This window comes from Alosa sapidissima, chromosome 7 (genome assembly GCF_018492685.1).
Source record: "Alosa sapidissima isolate fAloSap1 chromosome 7, fAloSap1.pri, whole genome shotgun sequence".
NCBI classification, from domain to species: domain Eukaryota; kingdom Metazoa; phylum Chordata; class Actinopteri; order Clupeiformes; family Clupeidae; genus Alosa; species Alosa sapidissima.
The window spans coordinates 16705888-16733590 of NC_055963.1; the positions used below are offsets into that span (position 1 = coordinate 16705888).

At 40.8% G+C, this 27703-nt stretch overlaps 2 protein-coding genes across 3 annotated transcripts; both read left to right on the plus strand.

Moving 5' to 3' along the window:
- Positions 1–2850: 2850 nt before the first annotated feature.
- On the plus strand, positions 2851–10966 carry wdr13 (WD repeat domain 13). Of its 2 annotated transcripts, none has more exons than XM_042098140.1 (10): positions 2851–2924; positions 3683–3771; positions 3981–4212; positions 5301–5410; positions 5886–6016; positions 7239–7546; positions 8195–8375; positions 8667–8808; positions 9303–9421; positions 10183–10966. In XM_042098140.1, exons 1-10 carry the CDS (start codon positions 2853–2855, stop codon positions 10365–10367), a joined length of 1569 nt encoding a protein of 522 aa, XP_041954074.1. In that variant the 5' UTR covers positions 2851–2852; the 3' UTR covers positions 10368–10966. The 2 variants fall into 2 exon arrangements, with proteins under 2 accessions (XP_041954074.1, XP_041954076.1); XM_042098142.1 differs by having other exon boundaries at positions 2897–2956.
- Positions 10967–11152: 186 nt separating this feature from the next.
- Positions 11153–25719, plus strand: suv39h1b (suppressor of variegation 3-9 homolog 1b). The gene is made up of 6 exons (XM_042099212.1): positions 11153–11236; positions 14918–15105; positions 19151–19810; positions 23079–23225; positions 24080–24209; positions 24618–25719. Exons 1-6 carry the CDS (start codon positions 11218–11220, stop codon positions 24749–24751), a joined length of 1278 nt encoding a protein of 425 aa, XP_041955146.1. The 5' UTR covers positions 11153–11217; the 3' UTR covers positions 24752–25719.
- The last annotated feature ends 1984 nt before the right edge of the window (positions 25720–27703 follow it).

Genomic DNA, 27703 nt, shown 5'->3' on the forward strand with positions numbered 1-27703 from the left:
GCCATTGATTGGCTAGAAGGGTGGGATGGTTGGTGGGGAGGGGTGTGGTTTAGTGATCTCAGCCTTGCCTTCCCCGGGGGCCGCCATGTTTACGGCGACAGGAACCCAGAAGTGTCTCTAGAGCCATCTTCACAAAGGCTTGGAAGTTATTGCTTCTCTCCCTTCGGCTGTCCTGCGAGAGAAAGCCACACAGACAGATAACTTAAATGGAAACACAAACTGATGCTCAGCTACTCCACTGCTGTTATTACTAAGTTATTCTACAACTATTAGAATCATTTGAAAATTATTGAGCATTTAGTGGTATAGCATGAACAAGGTCCACACTGCAATGTGAACTAGTCTATGTTCCTAAAACTGTGAGTTACTATTTAGTTTGCTGTTACTGCAGCATTAATAAATGGTTGGGCCATCTTAAAGCATTAATTACGTGGGTGACAATAGGAACGTACAGGGAGATTTTTCTCTCAAGCAGAAAAAACCTTCCCAGTGTGGAACTGAGAGAATGCCTCCAACAGGTGATTATTGAGTCACTGACTGTACGTGATTCAGATCTGTCTCTAGGTAGCAAAGTGTAGGCAAGCTCTAAAACTGAACAATGTTTGTTTTTGTTCATGTCAGTAACTGATTTGTTAATTTCACTTGACAGTAGGCCTAATTAAATATTCCATAGAATTCCATCTGTCTGACTTAATTTTAAATCAATCAAACCGGTGGACAAGACACATAGTTTTGACCTTTAGTGTCCTCAGACTGGAGATATTTACTCCAATCTTGCATGCATCCCTAGACATATTTTTGTACCAGAAGGTACAGTCATGTCTTCACACTGGCTGATGTAGATCATTGATCTTAATCTAGATGCCATCTCGTCACCCTGCATCCGTATCATGTCTGATGGCTGTTCAGTGGTCAATGCTTACCTCCTTGCTTTTTGTTGTCATCTCCTTTCTGATCAACTTTCTTCGGTTGCTCCTTAGGACTCTGAGGCTGCTGTTGTGAGGAAACAGGCATAGAGGGTCAGTAGACTGTTTATATGTAACTGAGGTGTAGTATGGAATGTCAAAGATCTCTTTATCATGCACAATTCTATTTGGAATGGATGGTATTTATTTAATCTCGGTCTCACCTTGGTGGCTGATTTCTTGTCCGATTTATTACCTAGAGGACATATAAGATATTTTAGACATTTTCATTAGAAAAGCTCTCCCTAAAATGCCAAACATGAAATTTGCTGTAGAGTAATAACTGGATGCTATGTCCCCATGACATCAACCTAAGCTTGTTAATGTAGACCCCTCAGAGGAAATTATATTTTCTGTACATCCCCCCTCAGTCTTTAGCTATCCTTATGACCAAAAGTAGATAAAACAGTGACTTTATATCCTCAAATTGATTATAAAAGCAATACAAGTATTATATATGGACCCCATAATTTGTATAAAAAAATAAATTATGAATCAAAGTTTAGAGATTTCCTTGTATACCTTTTGTTCCTGGCATTTTGGCTGTACTCCAAAGTCTTTGCACTCTTTTTGAAAATGCAGTGACCTCCGTCGTTCCCATCCCACATTTATGGCTCACGCTGGTCAATGCAGCGGCCATTGGGGCCCCTTCGCGAAAGAGCACGCTAACAAGCAAAGAGCCCTGTCAGCTGCGGAGCGAGCCCGCCATCCCATCAGGCTTTGCTGAGGTCAGGTGAAAAGCAGACGCCTGTGCCCATGAGATAATCCCGCCATTGTCTCCCCAGACGTGTGGATGCTTCGCTCCTATACTGTCTTTATGAATATGAAAGGTCACAAATATAACACATATGTACAGCGCTCCACATACATGTATAAAACATATAGGCTTTTAATTAGCATGTAATGAAGCTCTGTAGGCTATACACTCTGCATTATATTACATCATATATACTGTATGTAGGCTGACATATTTATTAGATCTAACATACAGTGTTTGTATTGATATGTTGAGTGAGTCTTGCAACACTAACTACACTGAGAAAGCCTAATATATGTTTCTGCAGCCTTTTGTTTTATAATGTACTGTACACGGTAAACATCCTACAGTTGTCCACCTCAGTGTTCTGATTGACAGAATTAGTGTAATCTTCTCAAAGTAACATTGCATATGATATTAGTTTGGATAAGAACATTTTAGACTTGGATGGTAATTTAGTGCACAATCAAAGGAAAGGCCTTCATGAATGCAGCCCTGGTAGACAGGGACTGTGATCTCATGAAGGTCAAGGGGTCATTAGAGAACATTGCTTAAAAATGTACCCAGAGTTAGGAGATAGTCCACTTTGTATCTGGGTCTACAAAAAGGCCTATTTCCTGTTTTCTAAATATTGCTCTTAGTGTGTGTGGCTCCAGTCTTTAACTAATGTTAAGAGGAGATGGAGATGGTTAAGAGGAGATGGAAGCCCTTCTTAGTGTCTTAAGTATTTTTACATTGTTTTATTTATTTATTTATTTTAAATATTAAAAATGTCAAGTTGTTTATCTCAGTTCACAATGTTGCAGTTGGTCCACAGTGATACAACCTACACAATGTAGGCTAGGGCTATATTACCACACAGATTTGCATATTGAGGCCTTTCAGGCAAACAGTGCTGTCACCAAGATGAATGATAGTTTTTTTTCACCGCATCTGTGTCCCTCGACAGGATTAGGAACACACCCTGTAATACCTTAAACCTTAAATGTGTTCACAAAATAGTAACACTGCGGCATCTGCCAATTATAACTGATTAGTGGAAGTAAACGTATGCATTTCGGCTGATTTATTCTAATCCTTATGTGTTATAGATCTGATAACGTTGGCAGCGCAGTGGGGTGGGTGGAATAATGTCACATGACCCGTCTACGGTCTGTCAGTGTCCAGAGCAAAATGCATCGGTGAAAGGTACTGGAAAGAAGGTGGGTTGAAAAATGACTCATACCGTAGACATGTAAGGACTTAAAATATTATGTATCTTTATGATCATCATCTATATTCTCCGGGGAAACTATAGATATGGTGGAAAACCCACTGTTATTGTTTCGAGTCCATTGAAACTGTCTACCTTGCTAACTAATAAGCTAGCAATATATCTGGCGTCTTCCCTAGCATTGCTAGGGATTTTTCCTCAAAACATTGCATCTTGCTAGCATGCTGCCCCCGCTGTGATCCAGGGTTGAAAAATGTGCCTGTCGTTGCTAGTCCATCATCTTTGTCACGAGCTAATAACACGTTACTGGCGTTATATTGTCTCAATTACCTGTATACATAGCTGTTATCAATCAAATGAATGGCCGAAACACACCTGCCACAATTCTGGCTAACAGTAGTTGGATAGATAGCTGTCTACTTAGCATGCAGCTAGCTAATTTCCTCCGAGGGCTTGATGATATCGGCCACGTTTGAGGTTGTTGTCGTCGCTGATTTTTGTTATTTTTTTTTTTAGCTATTTGGATTGTTCAATCGTTTTGCACGCCTAGTTGCTCATTACTGTAACTGCCAGTCTTCATAGAATTGAATTAATGTTAGCATATTCCTGGGAGAAATGTGTTATGACTGCTGTCACTTCCTGTGTTGATTAACTGGACGGCTGTTTTGATTAAGGTTTGTAGGAGTATGGTTTGTAGGAGTTGTATGCGAGATAAACAACATTGTCCTCTTTCTCTCTGTCTTTAAGTTTCCTGACGCCACATCTGCCTTAGGCTACCCTGCTACCTTGTGTGGAATGGCTGCAGTTTGGCAGCAGGTCTTGGCAGTCGACGCAAGGTGAGTCTCAGAAATTATACTTGCTCGGATCGACAGTATAATTTGCAATACCTACGCCCATCATGACACACTTAAAGTTGCATTTGTTTCCTGGGTGCTGGATTTCACTGGGCTGCTGTTTAGTTTTTTACTGTGTGTTTTGGTTGTGTGTGTCCGTGTGTTTCATTTTGACCTTTTTCCCTGTATGGTTTGTGCCACTGTTTCTGCAGGTACAATGCTTACCGCACGCCTACGTTCCCCCAGTTCCGCACGCAGTACATCCGCCGTCGCAGCCAGCTGCTGCGCGAGAACGCCAAGTGCGGCTTTGAGCCGGGGCTGCGCAAGCAGTATCTGCGCGTACGCAGCCAGCTGCTGGCCCTGCGCTATGGGCCTCTGTCCGAGCAGAGCAGCTTCAGGGCTAGCAGCGTGCGCAGCTCCCGCACCACGCTGGACCGCATGGAGGTTAGGCCCACACAGAGAGAAAGAGAGAGAAAGAGATTGATTAGGAGAGGAGGGATGGGAGACGGGCAAAATATTGAAGAGAAATAAGTTGACATCTGATCAGACCACTGTGAACAGCCATCGCAGAAATCTACAACAGTGAGCTCACAGAGAGGGAGAGAGATGGGAAGATGAGAAGGATGAAGGTGACAAGTCAAAAAGAAGGTTAAAAAAACTACTAAGAGAAGGGAGACATTGAGAAAGTAAGGGTCTCAGCAAGTTTTAACAGCAGCCAGTTAGGGGGGCATAAGTGAGGTAGGGATCTGAGCATAAAAGGCTAGAATAACCAATGTTCTCCAACGAGAGATTAGAGAGGATGAGGAGGAAGAGTGAAAAAAAAAAAGAGAGATGGGAAGAGTGAAATATGAAAGTGAAATTTGAGGGATTGTCATTATAAGCTGCTACAGATCAGATACAGATGTGTAGGCTATGTCCAGATATGTCTCAGACTCAAGACTCAGATACGTATTAGGACTGTGGGGTGGTAGGCATGAATGTATAGAACAAGCCAAAAGAGAGCCATAGAAAGACAGATGAATAGAGTAAAGAGAGATAAAGAAAGTGGAAGGTTGAGAGAAACATTTGAGAAAGAAATATATTAAAACGTATTTGAATAACAGTTAGCACTGCAGGAGATACTAAACAGACATAGCAAAATTACAAAAGGAAACGGTTATTACGGTCATAGTGGAAAAATTAAACATTGATAAAGTTTGTTGAGGCAGAGGCACTTTCAATGCCAATCAACCTCATGTTAAAGCGAGAAGGTTCATTATCATAAGTGCATGATTGTATTGATAGTGCCTTCTTAAGTTGCTGTTTTCATTTCTGTTCATTATTGTATAATTTTTAGTTCTGTTGGTCTGCGTTGCATGGCTTGGGACTGCTATGTGTAATGAAGTTGTAATTAAGCATGCTTTACTGCATGAGAGTTAGTGTCTCTCTCTCTCTCTCTCTCTCTCTCTCTCTCTCTCTCTCTATCTCTCTCTCTCTCTCAATCTGTTATTCTTCTGTGTCTTTATCCCTCCATTCACCCGTCTTCCTCTCAGGACTTTGAGGAGGACCCTAGGGCACAGGGAGCTCGGGGCCACAGGCGCTCTGTGAGCAGAGGCTCCTACCAGCTGCAGGCACAGATGAACCGCGCCGTCTACGACGAGAGGTAACGCCCCTACAACAACAACAACAACACATCAGGGATGGGACCTGACCAGGCTGTTTAATTTATGAATTTATGACTGTGTTTACATGCTCTTCAGTGTCCTGGTTATGAGGCGTATCCCAGTTTTTATCATATTCAGGTTATGGTGTTTACATGAAAAAAGGTTATTATTACAAAACCTGGTTATTAATCACCAGATAATTTAATTCATAACAATTATACATTTTCATCAGTTTCCTATATGTGAGGGACTCAATCCCTTGATCTTGGTGTTGTTAGTACCACACCTTGTTCCAGCAGTTGCTCAACCAATTGCGGCACAGGAACAAAACTTAATTGCAAAGGCTATTGACTAACATGAGGGTGTACAACACATCCGTTTACATCAAAGAACTACTCTAAAAACATGAACTATACGATGTATATAGTATTTGTTAATGTTATTCTCTAAACTTTGGTCTTTCTTTGGTCCTAGGCCCCCTGGCAGCCTCGTGCCCACCTCAGTGGCGGAGGCTAGCCGTGCCATGGCAGGGGACACCACGCTGAGTGAGAACTACGCCTTCGCTGGCATGCACCACATCTTCGACCAGCACGTCGACTCGGCTGGTGAGTGGCCAGCCTAGCAGTAAGGATGGACCATATAGACTTAAAACTATATCACAGTATTGTTTTGCGATGACCGTGTAAATGATCAGAAGAGACTAGTCCCAGTCACTGCTGTCTTTTTGGCCAGCTCATAGACATGAGATGCTATGCAGACACAAAAAAGTGAAACTTAACCTTGACCATCGTCAGCAATTAAGTTTTCTTCCTCGCCTACAGTTTGAACTCTGCCCTGTGCCATGCTTGTTTTTTCATTGTGAGTTGCCCCACGTTTTGGGTGCATATTCAAACATGCCATCAACTATAGGCCATCATTAATATCGCAATATGACAAATTCTTATCATGGGCAGGAATTCTGCAGGTAAATCCTGCGCAATTATGATATGGCACATTCCTAGCTGGCAGAGGTCGGAGGCAGCTGTGCCGCATACACCAAATGCAGTGTTTTTGTGGTCATTGAGGGCGCAACGGTGGGAAGTCAGCATCCGTCTGTCATGCATTCAGCTGATTCAGAGCCTGTCAGTGGACCTCGACAGCTGGTGAAGGTGAACCAAGTCAGTGAAGTAGTGGTCAGCAAAATAGTGTTCAACATTAATAACTGTGAGGCAGAGGATGACTCATGAGCTGTCATAGCTGTGTTTTCTCTTAGGGAGAGAAAAAAAACATTAAAATGGATGAAATGCCATAGAAAGCATATCAAAATGATTTTAAAATGTCATGGGGTAGTGTACCAATAGTAGCCTCATGACTTTGGAAAGTACTTGGAAAGTAGCGGGTGAAATGTGTAGTTCCTAGCCTAGGAATATTCATACGAACTTTCGGCAGTTTTGGGATTTGCTCTGCAGGTCCGTCTGGCCAAGGGGCCGTTGAAGTCCATTTCCATTGTCTCTAAAACATGGGCATGCAAATACAGTCACTAATCCAGCATGGACGTGTATTTCTTTGGAATTGAGTAAACAACTGTGTTTAAAACCTTCGTTTACAAAATTGCTACACTTCTGAAACCATTTGGTAAGAGTTTAATGCACCAATTGAAGTTTAATTTCACTGCTAGTTACGCTCCTGCTGGAAGTTGTAAGTCAATTAACCTTTTCCAGACCTCAATTGAGAAGGGTCTGGTGTCAATGAGGCTATGTAGTTCCACTAACGTTATAGCCATTTGTGGTTTTAACTGCTTTCCTGGTCTTCTCTCTCTCTCCTGTCTGATTTATGGGTTCCATGTAGTTCCAAGACTACAGTTTGCCAATGACGACAAGCATCTACTGGCATGTTGCTCATTGGATGGGACCCTGTCAATCATGACACTGTCCCCACCTCCTCCGGCGGTAAAGGTGACGCTTCGGGGCCACGCGGGCCCGGTCACTGACTTTGCCTGGTCGCTTAGCAATGACATCATCGTGTCGACGTCTCAGGACGGTACTCTGCGGATCTGGAATACAGAGGATGGGCGCTGCATTCGGGAAGTGAGCGACCCTGAGGCCAGTGAGCTGCTTTGCTGCACCTTCCAGCCCATGAACAACAACCTCACGGTGGTGAGTCTGCCCACCCCAGACATTAACTCATTAACTCATAACACGATTACTACTACTGTAAGCCAATAATTAACATTACCATTACTACTACTGTAAACCAGTAAGACTACCACTACTAACTACTGTAAGCCAATAATTAACTCTATCATTACTAACTACTGCAAATCAGTAAGTAAGACTACCATTACTACTGTAAGCCAGTGACTAATATTACGATAACTAACTACTGTAAGCCAGTAACTAATACTATGATTGCTAACTATTGGAAGCCAGTAACTAATACTATGATTACTACTAAGGTAAGCCATAGCTCCAAAGTCAAGGAGCTTCTTCCTACAGTAGAGAGTTGTAGTAGTATAAATACTACCACTACAACTACTTCTTTAGACCAAGAGCCTCTTATTACAATTAAAAGTTAATGCTATTGATGCTCCTACTACTACTGCAACTACTCGTTTAGGCCACGTTTAGGCCAGAGGCTACTATTACTATGACTACTACTACGACTACTACTACTACTACTTTGTATTGTTTTTGACTCACATTCAGTCCCACTATTTGATTGCACAGTTAGTTTTTTGCGTTTTTTTAGGCATAATATGGTCTAGTATATTAAATGTGTGTGTGTATGTATGTGTGTGTGTGTAGGTGGGAAACAGTAAGCACCTGTTGCAGGTGGTGAACATCTCCACAGGGAAGAAGGTGAAGGGAGGCTCCAGTAAACTGACGGGCAGAGTCATGTCCCTCTCCTTCGACGCACCAGGAAAGATCCTGTGGGCCGGAGACGACAGAGGAAGCATATTCTCCTTCCTGTTCGACATGGCCACAGGTACGGTGTCATCATGACTGCTGGAGAATCACAAATAGATGATTCTTGGTTTTCTGCAATTGCATAAGACTAACATTGTAATAGTTCTATAATTACATTAAACAAACATGGCAATACTTCTGTTATGACATAACAGCTAACATTGTAATACAAACAATTGTAATATTGATTGATTATAGTGTGATGACTAATTTAAATGTGGCATTAAAACTTAATTGAGGTGATTTGATGTGGAGGGGTTCTATGAGGAGCTGTCTATTTGACCCAGTGCCCTGTGTGCGTCTTCCTCAGGCAAACTGACCAAAGCGAAGCGTCTGGTGGTGACAGAGGGAAGCCCCATCTCCAGTATCTCGGCCCGCTCCTGGATCAGCCGTGAGGCCAGGGACCCCTCTCTGCTGGTCAATGCTTGCGTCAACAAGCTGCTTCTCTACAGGTCAGCGGGGTTTTCTTATAGAGATGAAAGCAGCTGTGTGGAATTCTTCAAGGATTCCACTGTCTTGTTTCAGAACTTAAAAGATTCTGAAACATTGCCTGTTCTCAATAATCTTCCTTTTTTTCTTTTTGGTGAAAGCATTGAAGAGCTTTAGTGTTCCTGTCATTGCTCCACTTCACATCAAAAGACCCCCTCAGGCTTCTTTATAATTACATCTAATGGTTCCAAAAATAGCTTTGAAGAGCCTTCCAGAATGTGAAGAATGTTTGAGAACAGAATTAAGATGCTTTTCTTTTTAAATGAGTATGAGTGGCATGGCTGGTTTGAATCAGAAATGATTCCTATATGAATGAAGTTGTTTGAACTAAACTAATTGAGCTGTTAGTATGTTAAAAGATCTTTGACTACTTTCTCTCAGAATGTTGCGAATAGCATCTTATGGGGCTAATCGTGTGTGTGTGTGTGCGTGTGTGTGTGTGTGTGTCTTCTAACAGGGTGGTGGACAACGAGGGCACTCTGCAGCTGAAAAGGAGCTTCCCTATCCAGCACGGCTCCCAGCCCCTCCACAGCATCTTTTGCCCACTCATGTCCTTTAGGCAGGGGGCCTGCATAGGTACTTTATTGCTACCCACAATGCACCTGGCTGTCACTAATACCCAATGCTCCACAGGGTTTATTTCTGGGTAGATGTGATAGTCAACATTGATGTCAGATGGGGAAAGAATGAACCAAAGTGACAACAGGGTTTTTGTATTGCATTGGACGGGGAGCCCGTCTGGTACAACAATATAGTTGTTCAAGAACATGAACAGAACAACAATATAGTTGTTCAAGAACATGAACAGAGTGGATTTTAACACACCTGGGGCCCATCCAGCTCATTCACTGTATAATAGTTTGTATCGGTCTAGTACTAGTATCAAACTTCCCCTCGCTCGGTCTGAAGCTCTTCCGTCAAGGGTTTTCGCTGCTTCTTCGCCGGCTCTGCCATTATACACACGTTTGCAACAATTGCTAGCGTTTCGTTAGCCTGCCTCTGTGCTGTGGATGCAGGATGTAAACTGATCCTGCTTCGGTCGGCGGGTACGATACACTGAACTTGCAAGCAGGATATTCTTCCTACAGGCAGTAGGGGCGGGCGAGAGAGTCTTCATTCGCCCTGTAATGAGTCATTTAACCATATACCGACTTACGAAGATGAGTAATTAACATGAAAACGTTGCCTGGTGTCCCTTTGAGACATTTTGAAAGGATCTTGTGTATGTTGTTTATTGTTTTGAGGGTGAGAGCAATTTATTAGGAAATGATAGCAAGCTCTTTGATGTTCTCACCTTGATCTTCACCTCGACCGTGTCTCTCTCTCTTTTCCCCCAGTCACAGGCAGCGAGGACGCGTGCGTGTACTTCTTTGACGTGGAGCGCAACACCAAGGCCATCGTCAACAAGCTTCAGGGCCACAGTGGCCCCGTGCTGGACGTCAGCTTCAACTGCGACGAGTCCCTCCTCGCTTCCTCAGACGCCACCGGCATGGTCATCATCTGGAGGCGGGAGCAGAAGTAACCACAGCAACCAACGCCATGCTTCCACGCGCTAGCGACTACAGCTTGCGCACCGGTCTGTCCGTCCGTTTGTCCCTCTATCCATTCCCATCATGTGCAATTAGACCTTTACCTCACTGGGTAAAAGACTCGCTCATCTCTTCCAGGCTCACAAGCCATCAAAGAGAAAATCGCCTTTGTCTGACAAAAAGGGTTGGGGGGGGTTGGAAAATAGTAAGAGGTGTATTGCTACCTGTTTGTTTGTAAGTGCGTTATTATCACAGTTGCTTAGAAAATACTGACTGACTGACTTATACTGGCAGGGAAGTCCCATACATGTCCTTATTTCAGTGGGCATTTTTGTCTGCTGTCAATGTTGGTCTGAAAATGTTTGCACGACACTATGTGGCACTGCATTGCAGTGCCTAATGTAAAGTTAAAAAAATAAAAACTAATATAAATGAGATAGAAACATATCAAAATGGGACCTCTTAGATGATATTATCTCTTTTGTGTGTTTACTGTAAAAGTCATGCCGGCTTACACTACAAAACCACTCTCTGTTGTATTTATGATATGCATTGTTGCGAAATAACGTTAATAAATGACATATATCAGGTCTTTGGCGGTTTCTTCATTCTTTGCTGATTGAATCTGAATTTACTATTGAAGCTCAAAGGCATTTTGTAGCACCAAAATGTGCTTCAAGTGGAACCAAAACGGCGCCCCTATTGGAGTTATAAAGTAGTGAAAATCCTTGTACGTAGCATTCCAAAGTCAATTCCTATTGGTTGTTCAGACTATCCCTCGAACGACTTCCTATCCAATGATTGACGGCGACTACTTCTTCGTTTTTGGCGGTGGTAGGAACCATGGCGGAAAATTTGAAAGGTAAGACTACTCTTTCAAGTTTAAAAAAAAAAGAACGAAATAAAAAGTACCACAGCATTACATAGCTAGTCATCAAAGCCAAGACAACACAAGGAGTAATTGTGCCTGTATGGGAGTGTGTAGTGAAACGTATACGATGTAACTGCAACAAGAACCTCCTTTGATTGTTGTCATTCCTTATTACAGCTCTCGATTAGCGCCAAGTTTTAACTTATGTAGCTACCTAGCAAGTTAGCCGGCAGAACCGCTAACTGTCTTCGAGGAGAATCCACCGAAATGACATGATAGGCCTACTGATTGTGCTGTTGTCAGAAACGTTGTTAGTTTCACATTACATAGGACCGATCACACAAGGAATAATGTTTCCATTTGATGTTAGCTTGGTGATTAGCTCTGTTGATGTGGATAACCGGAAAGATATCCAAACTTTAGCTAGCTACATAGCAAGCCGTGTTCTTAGCTCAACGTAAGCTGGCAACCATTGTTATTTTACTGGTGCAGATATAGATAAGACATGCAAAAACGTTAACGTTAACATTACTTGGAGTTGAGAAACGTTATCCAGCAAAGCTAACAATTCATTGAATGCAGTGCTTCTTGTTTGAAAGCGTTCTTCTGTAACAGTGGTTGTGGATTAATTTAACGTGATCATGAATAACTTCGCTAACGGTAATGTAGTGTCTGTTAAATCACCTCAGATTCAGCCTAACGTTAGCTTTAATGTGCTCTCCTTATATTGTGAAAAAGATAAATATTAAGAGCATTATGTTAACACCCGCCACGTCGATTGATTCTAACTGACCTGGTCTGTAACTTAGTTAAAGCGCTTTATGAGTTTCAGGGTCGTAAAACATAAAATAACGTTAGCTCAAGTAACGTTTCGGTAGCGCCATCGGAAATAGTTTTACAAAGAACTTTGTAAAAGTTTGGATTCACTGGGGTGGACCACTTGCTTTAATGTTTGCGCTTGCTCCAGTGTCTTGCTAAAAAATCTGCTGCAGGAAACGTAGTCCGACTCACTCTAGATGTATGCTTGTGCATTTACTCCGGCCTCTTACAAAGACTGCGTGCTCAAAGTTCACAGCAACATGGTTTCATACACACCGTATTTTGTTCTTACAACAGGTTGTCATCGTCATTTGGCTTTTCTTACATTTACTCAATATTGTAACGATTTGATAGCGACACACACAGTTGTCCAATCAAAAAGTTTATTAGCTGAGAACGAGAGCAGGGACAGACACAGAACACAATTAGTGTTGCCAACTATTTCAAATGGAAAGTAGCTAAAACCAGCTCCAAAAGTCGCTAAATGTCGCTAGATGATGTCACACACTAATTTGCATATAAAAACGTCACTAGGTCGTGACCGCCCCCCCCCCCAAGAAAAAAAAACAAAAAAAAACCCCAACGGTGATGGCCCTTTAATACCCCTTTACAGCTGTTTGCTTTTCTCCTAGGCCTACTGAAATAGGCAACTTTAAGAGCCTAATTTAAATATATTTAATTTAATATTAGGGATGCACGATATATCGGCGGCCGATATATTATTAGCCGATAAGTGGAAAAATGAAAATATTATTATCGGTCCGATAACAGAATTCTGGCCGATATTTTTTAAAGTCCTAATTTAGGCCTACATAAGGTCCGTCTGGCTACACTGAGCTACTTGAGCTTGGTTGGCTATACTTTTTCCTCAATATAATGTCAGCGGTGTGAATGTATTTCACCACTCTAACTAAATCTGTGGATATGCGTTCATTTGGGAATCTGTGCATCTCAAAATCCTCTTGTGAATGATCCGCCATTTAACCTTAACAGAGCGGAGCTCAGCCCTATCTAAAGCCGTCTTGTGCTGGTGTGTTTGCACTTTACAGCGCTGGTCGGGGAAACAAATAAACAAACTTGTTAGTGGGACGAGTACCTAAGTAGGCCTAGTTCTAAGTTGTGTTTTAGTATTATATTTACATTACTTTAGCTTGGGTTTTGTATTATTACCTAGAAATATGCTAACCATTCGTGCTTCAGTTTCAGACAGGTCATCATAATAAGTTATTAAAACCTTCGGGGCTAACTCCTTTCATTTCTGCTGCAGCAGGTTGTGCGCAACAGAGTAGACGGACATAAGATACAGTCTGAGGAGTTGCAGCTTTATTCAGTTACCCGCAGTTGAAACTAAACCTAAGTTTCCCTCACAAACTCTGATTTGGTTGCTATACTGTAGCTTATTCCAGACTGAGCCGTTTATGAGCGTTTAGTCCTAAATGAAAATGATTCAAACTCTCTAGCCACTCACTCGCAATTCACTGACGTCAGGTTCACTTAAAGGAGCCACACATACTGTAGGGCTAGGCTACTGTTATGTTGTTGACTGCCATACTATTGAGGACTATTATGAGTTCTGTCCATCATTTGGTGGTAGGTAAAATTACTGCAATAGAATTATGCTTATTAAATGCTTTCCCCAAATCACTTTTCACAATTTTTTTCCAAGAGTAATATTATCGGTTATGGTATCGGGATCGGCCACACAAACCAATAAATATCGGTTATCGGCCCTAAAATTCCATATCGGTGCATCTCTATTTAATATACTTGAATAGGGTAATTGATACACTTTACACTTCTGTACATCTTGTCATAGTATACACCAGAATGAACATTAAGTGGCTGAAAATCAGTGATTTCCCAACTACTGCATTTGCTTTGCACAGCTTGAAGTATAATTATAACTTCACCATATGGCTACATACAATTTTTAACCTTATAACAATGGCTATATTTTGGATTTATTTAGTTAATGTCACCCGGACAGGCCGACAGAATTTTTTTCCCCTCAGCCAGTCTGTCCTGCATTGACAACATTGAGGCTACATAGCCTAAACAAATGCTTTAGGTTTTTCTAACTTGTATGCTCGATTTTGAACTGATCTGCTTGTGAATGAAGTTGTAGCCTACTTTCCTCTGTTGAACGGTGCTGGAAAGCGTGTCCCTGTTTCCCTGTCGTCATGTCATTGCTCTCGTCTCGTTGACTCTGGTTGTAATCTCACCCGAAGTTGCTGCACCTTCCAATAATGTTTTCTGAGCTGTTAGATCTATACAACATCTACTTCTGTGGATAACATGGGCTGATACTACATAGGCCAGTCATTACTTTTATAATCATGGGGCAACGCTTTGGGCGAACTCGATGTAGGCTAATTCACAAACGAAACAGGCATGAGACTCTTATACAGCACAGCCGAACTCACTGCTCACTCAGAAGAATAAAAAGGGAAGTTACATGCCATCACATCAGAGTCTCAAAAAGTCTCCAAGAACGCCACAAAATAAGTCGCTTGGGGTGTCTGAAATCTCGCTAAATATGGCGACAAAGTCGCTAAGTTGGCAACACTGAACATAATATACACGGAGCAGGTCAAGTACACACACACACGCTACACATACAGGGGTGGACACAGCCCCCCACACAAAAAGGATCACACACACGAGGGAGAAGTAAAAGGGAAACATGTTACAACAAAGACGCTAACATTACACTCAAAACTAAGGAGAAATACAGACATAAACCCCAAATGTCCCAGCATGTCCTGCGTGGGAGAATGCTACGCAATGTCTTGTGCGCCGACGTTACAATATGTTAACCTTACTAAAACGTCCTGACTTTTCTTGTGACCGCAGAGTGCAGAGTCCCCTGCAAGGCCACCACAGACGAGCTGGAGTCCCTCTGCCGTGTGGAGGGAGTGACGTGCAAAGATCTGGGAATTAGCAAGAACAACCTGACTGAATATGAAGTGGAATATCTATGCAGCTACAAAAGGGTAGTCCCAACAGAAAAGCTAAAGAATGGAATGACTCCACCGCCACAGGTGAACTGTTTTTGTGATGGAACAGTTAACTTATTGCCATTGATTAGTTTAAATTATCTGCTCCACTTGCTTAAAAATGTATTTCCAAGTTGTGAGACTATCACAAGTATAGCCAGCAAACATATCTTCCTCTTACTACACTTTATGTTTTACTGCCATATGTAGTTGGAAATCAAACAGAAAGCAAAGGTAGTTGCAACAGAGTATTTATTATCAGTCTGTGTGTAAGGTCATAGAACACACCTACTTGGTCTTGGCCTTTGTTAGGCTTTTTAAAAGTATGGTTAGCATTTCTATTTCATTGTGAAAATGGTAGTTCAGGAGTGTTTTCTCAAGATTATCCATCAAATGCTTAAAAAAACAACACTCTTTACTCTATCTATTTTTATGTGCTGAGGTTGTTAAGACATAGTTTTTTTCCAGTAAACTGTTAGCTACCATTGCTCCATTGAGATTGAATGGGATTTAGCTATCTAGCAGTGATTTTGATAACAAAGTTGCTAGTTGTCTGTTGCCCTCATTAGTTGCCATGTGTTGCCGGCAATATTGGGCAAAAAAATTGCCTTGTGTATCATCAGCTTCACAGTTAGCCATCACATTTTATTTTAAGGAAGGATAAAGAATTAAGCTTGAGTATGATGCAATATCTCATAGCCTACCTAGTTAGAGGTCTGACCCTGGTGAGTGGCACAGACGAGGTCACATGTTTTGATGCATGATAGCTAAATGCTGCTCATGACATGTTCCCAGGTAATCGCATGATAAAATGGTATGTTTATCAACAAATAGAAAACATCTTTTCTACGTTTCAATTGTAATGCGTTATCTTACTTATGGTACGAAACTTCTACAGTAGTACACCTATGTTCTTTACTCATAAAACAAGGCATTGGAAAGTTTGTAAGTACACCAGGAGCAGTGTTTCCCACAGAATTGGATTCAATTTGTGGCGGTAGCTGACTTGGACAAGGGGGGGGGGGGGGGGTCAGTCAGAGTCAATAAAATGAGCCTTCAACGAAATTGACAAGCAGCTGTAAGTAGGCTAAGCGTGCTAAATTCGACATCCAAACAGTATTCTAACGTTACCTTTGAGATACTGCTTGATTGCATAACTTAACTTAGTTTTTAGTCTCTTCAATGTAGCCTACTATGTTGTGATAACACCTTAGCAGAGTTAACTTCAATGCAGCAGTTTTGAACAAATTTGCGCAGCATGGTCACAATGCTAAGCGGATTTAATAGCAATTTAGCCAGACGTCTTCTATGCAATGCTTCTATGTGGCAACAACAATCCTTCAAAAATCGTGAATATTTTGTTAAATGCACATGCAGAGGAGGGTCAGCGGGCTACGAGAGAGAGCGGGGTGGGGTAAGGAAAGGCTGCGTGCGTAAAAAGCGCAGCTCAATGGCAATGCAAGGATTTGATCTTATATTTAATTTAAATTAAATTAAACATAGAATATTAATCTGTGGCGCCCTGGCCCCTGCCACATTAGTCAATGTATGGGAAACACTGAGGAGTTTATTTAAATAACACTTGCCTGATAGCTTCTACTCTGCTGCTATCTACCGCTGCGTCGACGTTACTTCAGTGATTTGGGAAAAGCCCGTAAAAGTCCTGCCCCCCCCCCAAAAAAAAAAGAAAATGTTGAAAAAATGACTCCTTAAATGGTGATTTCTTGTGGATTTTGTGACAGATTGAGTGTTAGGCTACAAATTATGACATAACCATCAAACAAGCATTTACAAAGCATGATTATTGCAGTACTTGAATAGGATTATTCATGTTTTTCTTTCACCTTTTTCATTTACATTATTAGTAATTAGCCACTGTACAACTGTACACTGTAGGCCACTGTAATTATTTACGATACATGATAGATTCAAAAATAATTGATGTCATTTTTTTTTATTAAGGCATTAAGACAAAAGGCAAAATATGTTTTTTATTCCTCCCTTTAGTCAATTTCAGCATGGGTGTCTTAACTTTTGCACAGCACTGTATAAACTATATAGACTTCTCTTTCATGTCATTACACTGTATTGGTGCTATGCAAGTCAAATTGAGTGTCACTTTAAGGCCGTGGCGGCCCGTGGGGCTTGCTTGATTCTCACGGTTTTAAGCTAACTTAGTAGCGTTGTTGTAGCCTAGCGTTGTTGTGCATGGTGCATAAGAATATGTGGATGAAATTAATTATGTTTTCCATGTCATTCCATATCTCCAGATGTAAATGGTTGCGTATCCTATTACTCAAATTCAATTAAACCCACCAATAGGCTAGCTAGACCTTAGTTTCACAGCCTAGGTATTTTAGGGCTTGAAAGCATTGCCTGTATCACAAACAAAAACGAAACAATGCGTGGATTTATCTGGGAATAGGCTACTGAAGGTAGGGGCGAGCTACCTCGCTGGCGTGTTTAATTTGGTTCCTTGGTTAACATAATATAGGCTACGTTTTTTTTGCACAAAATTGCGTCTGCTAATAAACTTAAACATAAACACAAACAAGCATGATCTCCTGTGGAATCCCTGATTGCGCCTTCAACGTTAGCCTACTATTATTTGTTGACATCAAACCTGAACGAACGGCAGCTGTTCCTGACCGCGTGTTTTTTTTTTTTTTTTTTTAATTAGGTAACTTTTTTTGCAGTGGCGCTTGAATTCCAGGAGCGCCGCTGCGCCGCTGATGAATACATTGTAGGGGAAACACTGATAGCGCATTTCATACACAGAGGTCATTCAATATGCTTTACATAAACAAAACTAAATAATAATAACAAATAAAAGCATAGAAGGGCAATATAGTCAAAGAATAGTTCAAAAGGTAAAGATCATAATAAAAAGAAAACATAAAACACAAGGTAAAATCATTTAAAAATAGAGAATGATTAAAAAGACAAAATAAAAGACACAAGGTAGAATCATTTTCAAGACGGATTCAGAAATTATAACTCAGTGCAGTTAGCAGAAAGCATCTGAGAACAGTTTGGTCTTAAGTCTAGATTTAAAACTGGCTACAGTTGGAGCCTTTTTAATGTCATCTCAAAGTTGGTTCCAGAGCTGAGCCACATAGCAGCTAAAAGCTGCTTCACCATGTTTAGTTCTAACAGCAGGTTTTACTAACAGGTTTTTATCCTGAGACCTGAGAGGTCTGGAGGGTGTGTACTGCTGAAGCATGTCAGAGGTATTTAGGTCCTGCTCCATTAAGTGATTTATAAACAAGCAGTAGTGCTTTAAAGTCAATTCTGTGACTTACTGGAAGCCAGTGCAGGGACTTAAGAATTGGAGTAATGTGGTCAGTTCTTTTAGTTTTTGTGAGAACCCTAGTTGCTGCATTTTGTATCACCTGAAGCTGTTTGATAGTCTTTTTAGGAAGGCCTGTGAAAAGTCCATTGCAGTAATCAACCCTGCTGGAGATAAATGCATGAATGAGTTTTTCTAAATCATCTTTTTAACATCAGCCCTCTAAGTTTGGCAATATTTTTGAGGTGGTAAAAAGCTGATTTAGTTATCACTTTCATGTGGCTGTTGAAATTTAGATTACTGTCAATTAATACACCAAGATTTTTAACAGTATCCTTTGCTTTTAACCCTTTTGTGTCAAGGACAGTGGCAACCCTGTTACATGTTCTTATCTATATTTCTGATATGTTGCTGATTGGATCATAAACGGCCACAGCAACGAAGAGGAATGACTGATAATGACTGACTCTTCTCTATTGTGTTACATACTCCAACTGTAAAGCACTTTGAGCTGCATTCTGTGTATGAAAGGTGCTATACAAAAGCTTATTATTATTATTATTATTATTATTAAATTACTGTAACTCGTTAGCCTCCAACATTGCCTGTAGGTACAGCTAGCCTAAAATTCACCAACAATATTGCTGATGCAAGTGAAAAAGCCTACTGTTGATTACTGTTAAAGACTCCATTTGGTATATATATTGAACCTAACATCCTGTACCTACAGGTAAATGGTAAAGTATGAATATGTGTACCTATACACCCCATGTTTCATAATCAAGTTTTTTTGTTTCGCAGGAGCTATTCCTCGTGAAGTGGCGTGGCTTCCCAGAGTCCATGAACACGTGGGAGCCGCGCAAAAACCTGAAGTGCGTGGAGCTCCTGAGCCAGTTCTGGGAGGACCTGATGCTAGAGATGCGGCGGCAGAAGCGGCGTGCTGTGCCCCGGCGCTTGGACCCCGCCACAGCCTCCTACATGGTGCAGCGCGCCAAGCTGCACGTTACGCTGGGGCACTGGGAGCGCAAGCTGACGGCGCTCAACCTGCAGCGCGGTGGAGGGCGCATCTTTGTGCGCAACCACGTGGACCTGGAGGGCCCGCCTCGCCACTTCACCTACATCAACGACTACAAGGTGGGCGAGGGCATCTCGCTGACCGAGGTGGCGCTCGGCTGCGAGTGCACAAACTGTCTGGAGGAGCCGGTGAACGGCTGCTGTGCCGGCGCCTCGCAGCACCGCTTCGCGTACAACGAGCTGGGCCAGGTGCGCCTGCGGCCCGGCATGCCCATCTACGAGTGTAACAAGCGCTGTCGCTGCGGGCCCGAGTGCTCCAACCGTGTGGTGCAGCGCGGCATTCGCTACTCACTCTGCATCTTTCGCACGGACAACGGTCGCGGCTGGGGCGTTCGCACCATGGAGCGCATACGGAAGAACAGCTTCGTCATGGAGTATGTGGGAGAGGTAGGTCAGGGGATGGGATGGTTCATAAAGCCCCTGCAGTAATTTCAGAACAGCCAACAGTGTTGTTAAGCTCAATACATTAACATTTACCTTGATTCATTTCACAGAGGCTTTCAAACAAAGGGACTTACAGCAATACCTGTCAAGGTTTCATAAAATAAATGCAACCGAGAACGCAACAAATTATTGATAACAATCATCATTCTTCCGCTAAGCAAAGTAGGGCAACACAATTTATTTTGGCACACAGTAATACAGATTGAACAGGATTATTCATGTTTTTCTTTCACCTTTTTCATTTACATTATTAGTAATTAGCCACTGTACAACTGTACACTGTAGGCCACTGTAATTATTTACGATACATGATAGATTCAAAAATAATTGATGTCATTTTTTTTTATTAAGGCATTAAGACAAAAGGCAAAATATGTTTTTTTATTCCTCCCTTTAGTCAATTTCAGCATGGGTGTCAACTTTTGCACAGCACTGTATAAACAATATAGACTTCTCTTTCATGTCATTACACTGTATTGGTGCTATGCAAGTCGAATTGAGTGCCTGTCACTTTAAGTGAGTGCTCTAGGTCAGGGGATGGGATGGTTCATAAAGCCCCCGCAGTAATTTCAGAACAGCCAACAGTGTTGTTAAGCTCAATACATTAACATTTACCTTGATTCATTTCACAGAGGCTTTCAAACAAAGGGACTTACAGCAATACCTGTCAAGGTTTCATAAAATAAATGCAACCGAGAACGCAACAAATTATTGATAACAATCATCATTCTTCCGCTAAGCAAAGTAGGGCAACACAATTTATTTTGGCACACAGTAATACAGATTGAACAGGATTATTCATGTTTTTCTTTCACCTTTTTCATTTACATTATTAGTAATTAGCCACTGTACAACTGTACACTGTAGGCCACTGTAATTATTTACGATACATGATAGATTCAAAAATAATTGATGTCATTTTTTTTTATTAAGGCATTAAGACAAAAGGCAAAATATGTTTTTTTATTCCTCCCTTTAGTCAATTTCAGCATGGGTGTCAACTTTTGCACAGCACTGTATAAACAATATAGACTTCTCTTTCATGTCATTACACTGTATTGGTGCTATGCAAGTCGAATTGAGTGCCTGTCACTTTAAGTGAGTGCTCTAGGTCAGGGGATGGGATGGTTCATAAAGCCCCCGCAGTAATTTCAGAACAGCCAACAGTGTTGTTAAGCTCAATACATTAACATTTACCTTGATTCATTTCACAGAGGCTTTCAAACAAAGGGACTTACAGCAATACCTGTCAAGGTTTCATAAAATAAATGCAACCGAGAACGCAACAAATTATTGATAACAATCATCATTCTTCCGCTAAGCAAAGTAGGGCAACACAATTTATTTTGGCACACAGTAATACAGATTGAACAGGATTATTCATGTTTTTCTTTCACCTTTTTCATTTACATTATTAGTAATTAGCCACTGTACAACTGTACACTGTAGGCCACTGTAATTATTTACGATACATGATAGATTCAAAAATAATTGATGTCATTTTTTTTTATTAAGGCATTAAGACAAAAGGCAAAATATGTTTTTTTATTCCTCCCTTTAGTCAATTTCAGCATGGGTGTCAACTTTTGCACAGCACTGTATAAACAATATAGACTTCTCTTTCATGTCATTACACTGTATTGGTGCTATGCAAGTCGAATTGAGTGCCTGTCACTTTAAGTGAGTGCTCTAGGTCAGGGGATGGGATGGTTCATAAAGCCCCCGCAGTAATTTCAGAACAGCCAACAGTGTTGTTAAGCTCAATACATTAACATTTACCTTGATTCATTTCACAGAGGCTTTCAAACAAAGGGACTTACAGCAATACCTGTCAAGGTTTCATAAAATAAATGCAACCGAGAACGCAACAAATTATTGATAACAATCATCATTCTTCCGCTAAGCAAAGTAGGGCAACACAATTTATTTTGGCACACAGTAATACAGATGTAATGCAATCCCAGCTGTGTGATCGCAGAAGAGTTAGTATGATCATAAGCAAGGACCGGAACTGTCTGTTTATAAGGAGGGTTTTCCCTGTCCTGGTGGGAGGGTCTGTTCTGTGTCCGTTGGTTTCTTCACTTTTTGATGAGCAATAGATAGTTTAGTTTGGGCAGTTACACAGTTATATTAAATCTTGGACGTAAAGGGTAGGGATAGCTTTAAAATGTTCCTTGTTGTCCCCCATGTAAAATTCTTAAGGACCTGCCTCTGGTTCTCTCTGTGTAGTAGGCCTATTTCTAAAGAAGATCTCTGAACAATTTAGACATAGACATTTTTCCCCTAACAGAGGGTTCTTTGTGTGCACACAATAAATGTGGGTCATTCCAGGTCACATTAGTTAGGTTGTTGCTGCACCATTTCAGATTTTGTTCAAACTGTGTCTGTATCTTGAATGGGTCGCAAAACCATAGCCTGTAAAATTACTTTTACAGCCTGAGATTATCTGGGAAGTAATGTTTTGGCATAAATACTTTGAAAAGTATTTTTCATAGCCAGCCCAAACTTTGTAAGATGGAAGACAAGCATGTTTTAGTATGATTGAACCTTTAAAAGTGTGTATGGCATGCTCATTGATTTTCTAAAAGGCCATAGATTTGGAAAAAAGTGCAAAAAGAACATTGAGGGTGTTGCAATCTTGTTTTGTTGTATCTTTTATTTTTATTTTGTTGATACTTCTATTTAGTATCAATCATTGTTTTTTCCTTTTAAACACATTACTAATGTGTCCATATTTAAATGTTCCACCTACAATGAGCATGAAGATATATTAAGGATAAAACAAAGGAAGGGTTTCATTTTCAGTAATTTTCAGAGGACTAAAATGTTATGTTTGGTAGCACTCAAAAAGCTATATTTTCATAATATGTCTCCCAGTGCATGCAGGGCGAACCACTGCTACTTGGGATTTGCAGAAGTAAAATTGTAGCTTTTCAGGTACTGCATGCAAATCACTCTGCCCAAGTGCTTCACCTGAATGAGAACATAGTTCCAAGTATGTATACGCTTAGAAAATCGCTGTTTAATTTTACATTGGTATGGGAGACGGTGAATAAACTAAAATGTTGCCGTGTTCCTTTAAAGCGCCGGTGTATGTAATCTTGTAATACTCTGTTAATTTTCTTAGTTGTGACAGGATAAATGTCATTGGCGTCTGACCTGTTGTTATTGTCATATAACTGAGTTTTGATTGTGTTATGGTCTATTCCAGATCATCACAACAGAGGAAGCGGAGAGGCGAGGTCAAATCTATGACAAAGAAGGAGCCACGTACCTGTTCGACTTGGACTACGTGGACGATGAGTACACTGTAGACGCAGCCCACTATGGCAACATCTCCCACTTTGTCAACCACAGTGTAAGTGACATATGCCTCTAGCCTGCCCGTCTGTGTAGATGTACATGAGGTAAACCTTTCCACCTGACAATTGGTCGGTTCAGGTTCGAGTCACAGACGCACCACTGAGAGTCTGTGTTACTTAGGATATAAGTGTCTGCTAAGTAACATTTACTATACTTTACTTTACGTGACTTACAATCACAGCTTCATCCGAGCCTGCTTTTGACATACAGTAGGCCTGGTACAACTGGTACTGTACTGATTCTGTTGTCTAATTGATGGTTTTAACTACGATTCGGATTAGGCTACACCTGATTTTAAAAGGCGGAACTTTTTCACCGCAAAATGTGCACTGTATGATGTAGCCACTCTGTGTCTTTTTCTGTTCGCGTCCACATTAAATCCATTCCACTCAAGTTTTATCTTGAACGCTTACTTTGGTCTCACTCATTGCATCCAAATAGACAGAAATAGCAAACTCCATGTTATGGTAGGGTAAGTTAAGCTATAAGCACATAGCCAATTAAACATGAAGAAAAAAGTGAACGGGACACTTTTTGAAACTATTTCAGCTTGTGTAGGCCTATCAGTGCTTTCTGAACATATTGAACACACTTTTAGAAATACTGTGATAATACCGAAAACCGTGTTAATTTTGGTCACTATAACCGTGAGGTTAAATTTTCATACCGTTACATCCCTAACCCTAACCCTAACCAGTAGGCCACGGCTGCCCAATATACACCTTTGATATCAGTAAATCGGCAGTTCAAATAAACTGTATTATTAGTAGGTACTTGAAATTAATCAGTTAAAGTGATTTTGTTTTTGTTTTTGAAAATGTTTTTTTATTTATGGATGCTCCTCTCCAGTGCGATCCAAATCTTCAAGTCTACAACGTTTTCATTGACAACTTGGACGAGAGGCTACCTAGGATAGCCTTTTTCGCCACGCGCAGCATCAAAGCCGGAGAGGAGCTCACCTTCGACTACAAAATGCAGAGTAAGTGTTCTGTAACATTCTGTTTGGACAGGCACTCATTCTTTTGTAATGGAACTTTTCTAATGACGTGAGAACATGTATATGAATTTAATGTTGTTTTGTTTCTGAGTTCAATATGTCTGTGGTAAATGCCATTACTTGAATGTTGCTGTACAGTGACTTGCCAGGAAGACTGGCATGCTTACTGATGAGCAGCTAGTGGGCATCCTAAATAAACAAAAACATACGCCCCTCCAATCATAAGTTAAATCGGCAAGTAGCCTCATAACATGTATGCTTACATGTGTTGTGTGTTCCTTTGGAATAAAAGCAACCTCAGAATGGATAGAATAAATATGCTTTGTTGAGATGTAGTCCCTGATGAAGTGTGTGTAATTAATTGGTCTCTCTCTCTGTTCTCTCCCTCAGTTGATCCAATGGATGCCGAGAGCACAAAGATGGACTCTAATTTCAACGTGACCGGGCTCCCCGGCTCCCCTAAGAAACGCATGCGCGTGGAATGCAAGTGTGGAGTGGAGTCCTGTCGGAAATACCTCTTCTAGTTTGGTGATGCCAAAAAAAAAAAAAAACTCGAACTGGATACCAAAACCATCATCAATTCCATTTGTGTGGAGAACATGATTGCATGAAGAATGTTTTTATTCAACGATCTTTACGACATATTAGCTTAAACTGACATGTATGTATGTGCCTTCTTTCTTTCTTTTCTTTTCTTTTTTTTGGAGAAAAAGTTGTCTTCTCAAGTATGTCAAAGGACTACATCCATAATGCTTCTGTTCGAACAAAAGATCTCTGTAGTTCATATTTTATATACATTTTTTACCCCCCATGGAAACCGTTGTAAATATGTAAAGCACTTTTTTAGGTACAAATAGATTTGCTGTTATTTATGTCATTCTCAACCCCCCCCCCCCCTCCCCCTTTTGCTTTTTAGCATGACACTTGACATCAGTTATATTATTTCAGTACTGTTTTCCCCTCTTTTTCTAAAGGGACATCATTAACACCTAATGTGATTTAAATGTTTATAAAATATTTTCTGTAAATTCATTTTTATCAGCAATCAGGAGGGTCAGTGTATAGGGAGCTATTTGTGGTGATTTAGGGGGGGATTGGTAGGGATTGTTTATCACTGAGATGCATTTTCTTTTTTGCTATTTTCTATTCTTTTTTATTTGACTCTTTAAATATCTTTTTAATGTTTTATACTTTTTTTATTCTGTACTTTAAAAAAAGAAATGTGATGAAATATTTTCGGTAAATGATAGATGTACTGCCTTAAGCCTAAAAAAAGAAAACACAACTGGCTCGATCGAAGTACTCTCTTGTTTTTGTGTGAGTGAGATGAGCATGTGTGGTCAGAGGCAGTTGTAGTCTGATGTTGTTACAACTGAAAGTTAAATTTAGCTAATTAGCTGTTTTGTCCTGTTTAAAAATCATGTATTTTGATGATGAATGGGAAAGCCTTTCTGTAAAAAATGTACTGTGAAATAAAAGGTTACCCCAGAAACATTATTTTATAGAGTAGAGTTTTATAAAGGGTTTTTTGGCAGATGTTCTCTAAATTAATAACTATTTTATCTGATCATTGAGCAAAATGTTTCTCTATCTCAAAGCTGTTTATAGATCATTTAGATGAACTGATTTAGTAGATCGTCTACAAGTTCACATTATCGCCGCGGTTTCCATGGTCGTGAAAATTCTGGAAAAGTCATGGAATTTTAAGATTTATTTTTCCAGCCCTAGAAATGTCATATCAATTTGATAAATTAATTAATGGTTTTGGAAAAGTCATATAACACATTTGTTGTATGTAGGTCTAATGAAGTTTGTGTTGCTGTACTGTTTTATTGAACAAATGGTAGTGGTATGATGTTTCCCCTATTATTGACATGGTCTAACGATTTCTAACCTTTTAGTAAATAAATTAAGGTGATTTGTTTATTTTTCGTTCAATAATTAGGCCTAACTGCTGGATAAAGAACACATTTTTTTTTACTTGCAGGTTTGTGACCGATCATGGAAATTTGCTGTTAAGGGCACTTTAAACAGTCATGGAAAAGTTTTGAAATTTTGTCAGTGAAAAATGTGTGGGAACCCTATGTGACTTTGCAAAATTTCTCTCTGTGAATAGCACGAAAAAAACCCCGTCACGGTTGTGTTTCAGATACCCTTAAATAAAGTAAATTATGAAAGTAGGTCAGCTGCAAACTGTCCACATATTTTTCATTACCGAAACAAACAAAAAATTTAAAAAAAAAACATTTCAAGGGGCACTCTGACGTGTAATTTCTGTAGTTTCAGACGGTGGTTTTTGGTGTTCGAAGCAAAGTCACGCAGCAGTTAGTCTCATCAGATCGGTCTTGCTTCTTATGTGTGATAAGTTTACATGTGGGTTGAGAGCCTTTACTGTGTAATGAAAGTGGCATGACCCAGACGCCTCTGTCCTGGTGGTGTAGGTGATTTTGGACAATTATTCATTACTGATTCCTGAAACCTGAAATTGTCATGTTGACCTTTTTGTGCAAACATCAGACTTATGTGCGATTTCTTGCTCAAACCAGTGTGACTTGCAGTAGTCTGCAAGGGTTAATATCTGAACCCAAATCAATCTTCAGACTACCTTGCGTAGCAGCCTCACTAACCCTTTCACATCCTCCCACACACACACACAGTGCACCTAACCAGTGTGTCTGAGATACTGAAGTGAACTGTGGTTCAGCGGGGACTCGAATTTATTTAGAGGACCGACTAAGCCAGGGGGCCTAAAGGAGAAGCTTCTCTGTGAGAGTCCCTTTCTTTATTTGGTCATCCGTGTGTTAAAGCTCAACAGTAGCCTTGAGAGAGTTGCTGTGATGACTTTATCTGAGGTTCATTCTGGACCATTGCTCAATTTGTCATGTCCATGTTGGGAGTTCTGGGAGTTATTTTCTATGGCTTTCATTTTCTGTTACTGTGCAAATCACTGTCCCCCCCCCTCCCTTACATACACAGCACATTATTTCATCAGGAAGCTTCTCCAACACACATCCCCAACATACTTACAGCACACTGCCCCCCCCCAATACACAGCACATTGTCTCATGAGGAAGCTTCTCCAACACACATACCAAGTGCCCTCTCCCCACATACACAGCACACTATCCCATCTCCCCTGTCATCCCCCCAACACACACACCAAGACCCCTGGCAGTTGGGTTAGCCCCTTGAGCCGTGGATCTGCCCAAGGTTTCTTCCTTGGTAAGGGAGTTTTTCCTTGCCCCTGTTGCTCCCCCCCCAAATTCCAATCCTCCCCCACCTTTCTTATGCAGCCCTTGCCACTTAATCTACTAAACCCCTCTTCTACTGCACTTTTTACCCCCCCCACTTTGCACAAATAGGCTGACACCAGACATAATTTCACTGCATTTCTTACTTCCAGTAACTATATGCATGTGACAATAAACTTCCTTGTATCCTTGTAAATGAACGTTCTAAAGAATATCTGGGTTCAT

Excerpts from the sequence above, each read along its gene's own strand:
- suv39h1b (XM_042099212.1), top strand. Across the intron at positions 23,226-24,079 it reads CCCACTTTGTCAACCACAGT|TGCGATCCAAATCTTCAAGT; the intron begins GTAAGTGACATA and ends GCTCCTCTCCAG. Across the intron at positions 24,210-24,617 it reads CTTCGACTACAAAATGCAGA|TTGATCCAATGGATGCCGAG; the intron begins GTAAGTGTTCTG and ends TCTCTCCCTCAG.
- wdr13 (XM_042098140.1), top strand. The coding sequence starts at position 2,853 with ATGTCACATGACCCGTCTACGGTCTGTCAGTGTCCAGAGCAAAATGCA. Across the intron at positions 3,772-3,980 it reads GTCTTGGCAGTCGACGCAAG|GTACAATGCTTACCGCACGC; the intron begins GTGAGTCTCAGA and ends CTGTTTCTGCAG. Across the intron at positions 9,422-10,182 it reads TAGGCAGGGGGCCTGCATAG|TCACAGGCAGCGAGGACGCG; the intron begins GTACTTTATTGC and ends CTTTTCCCCCAG.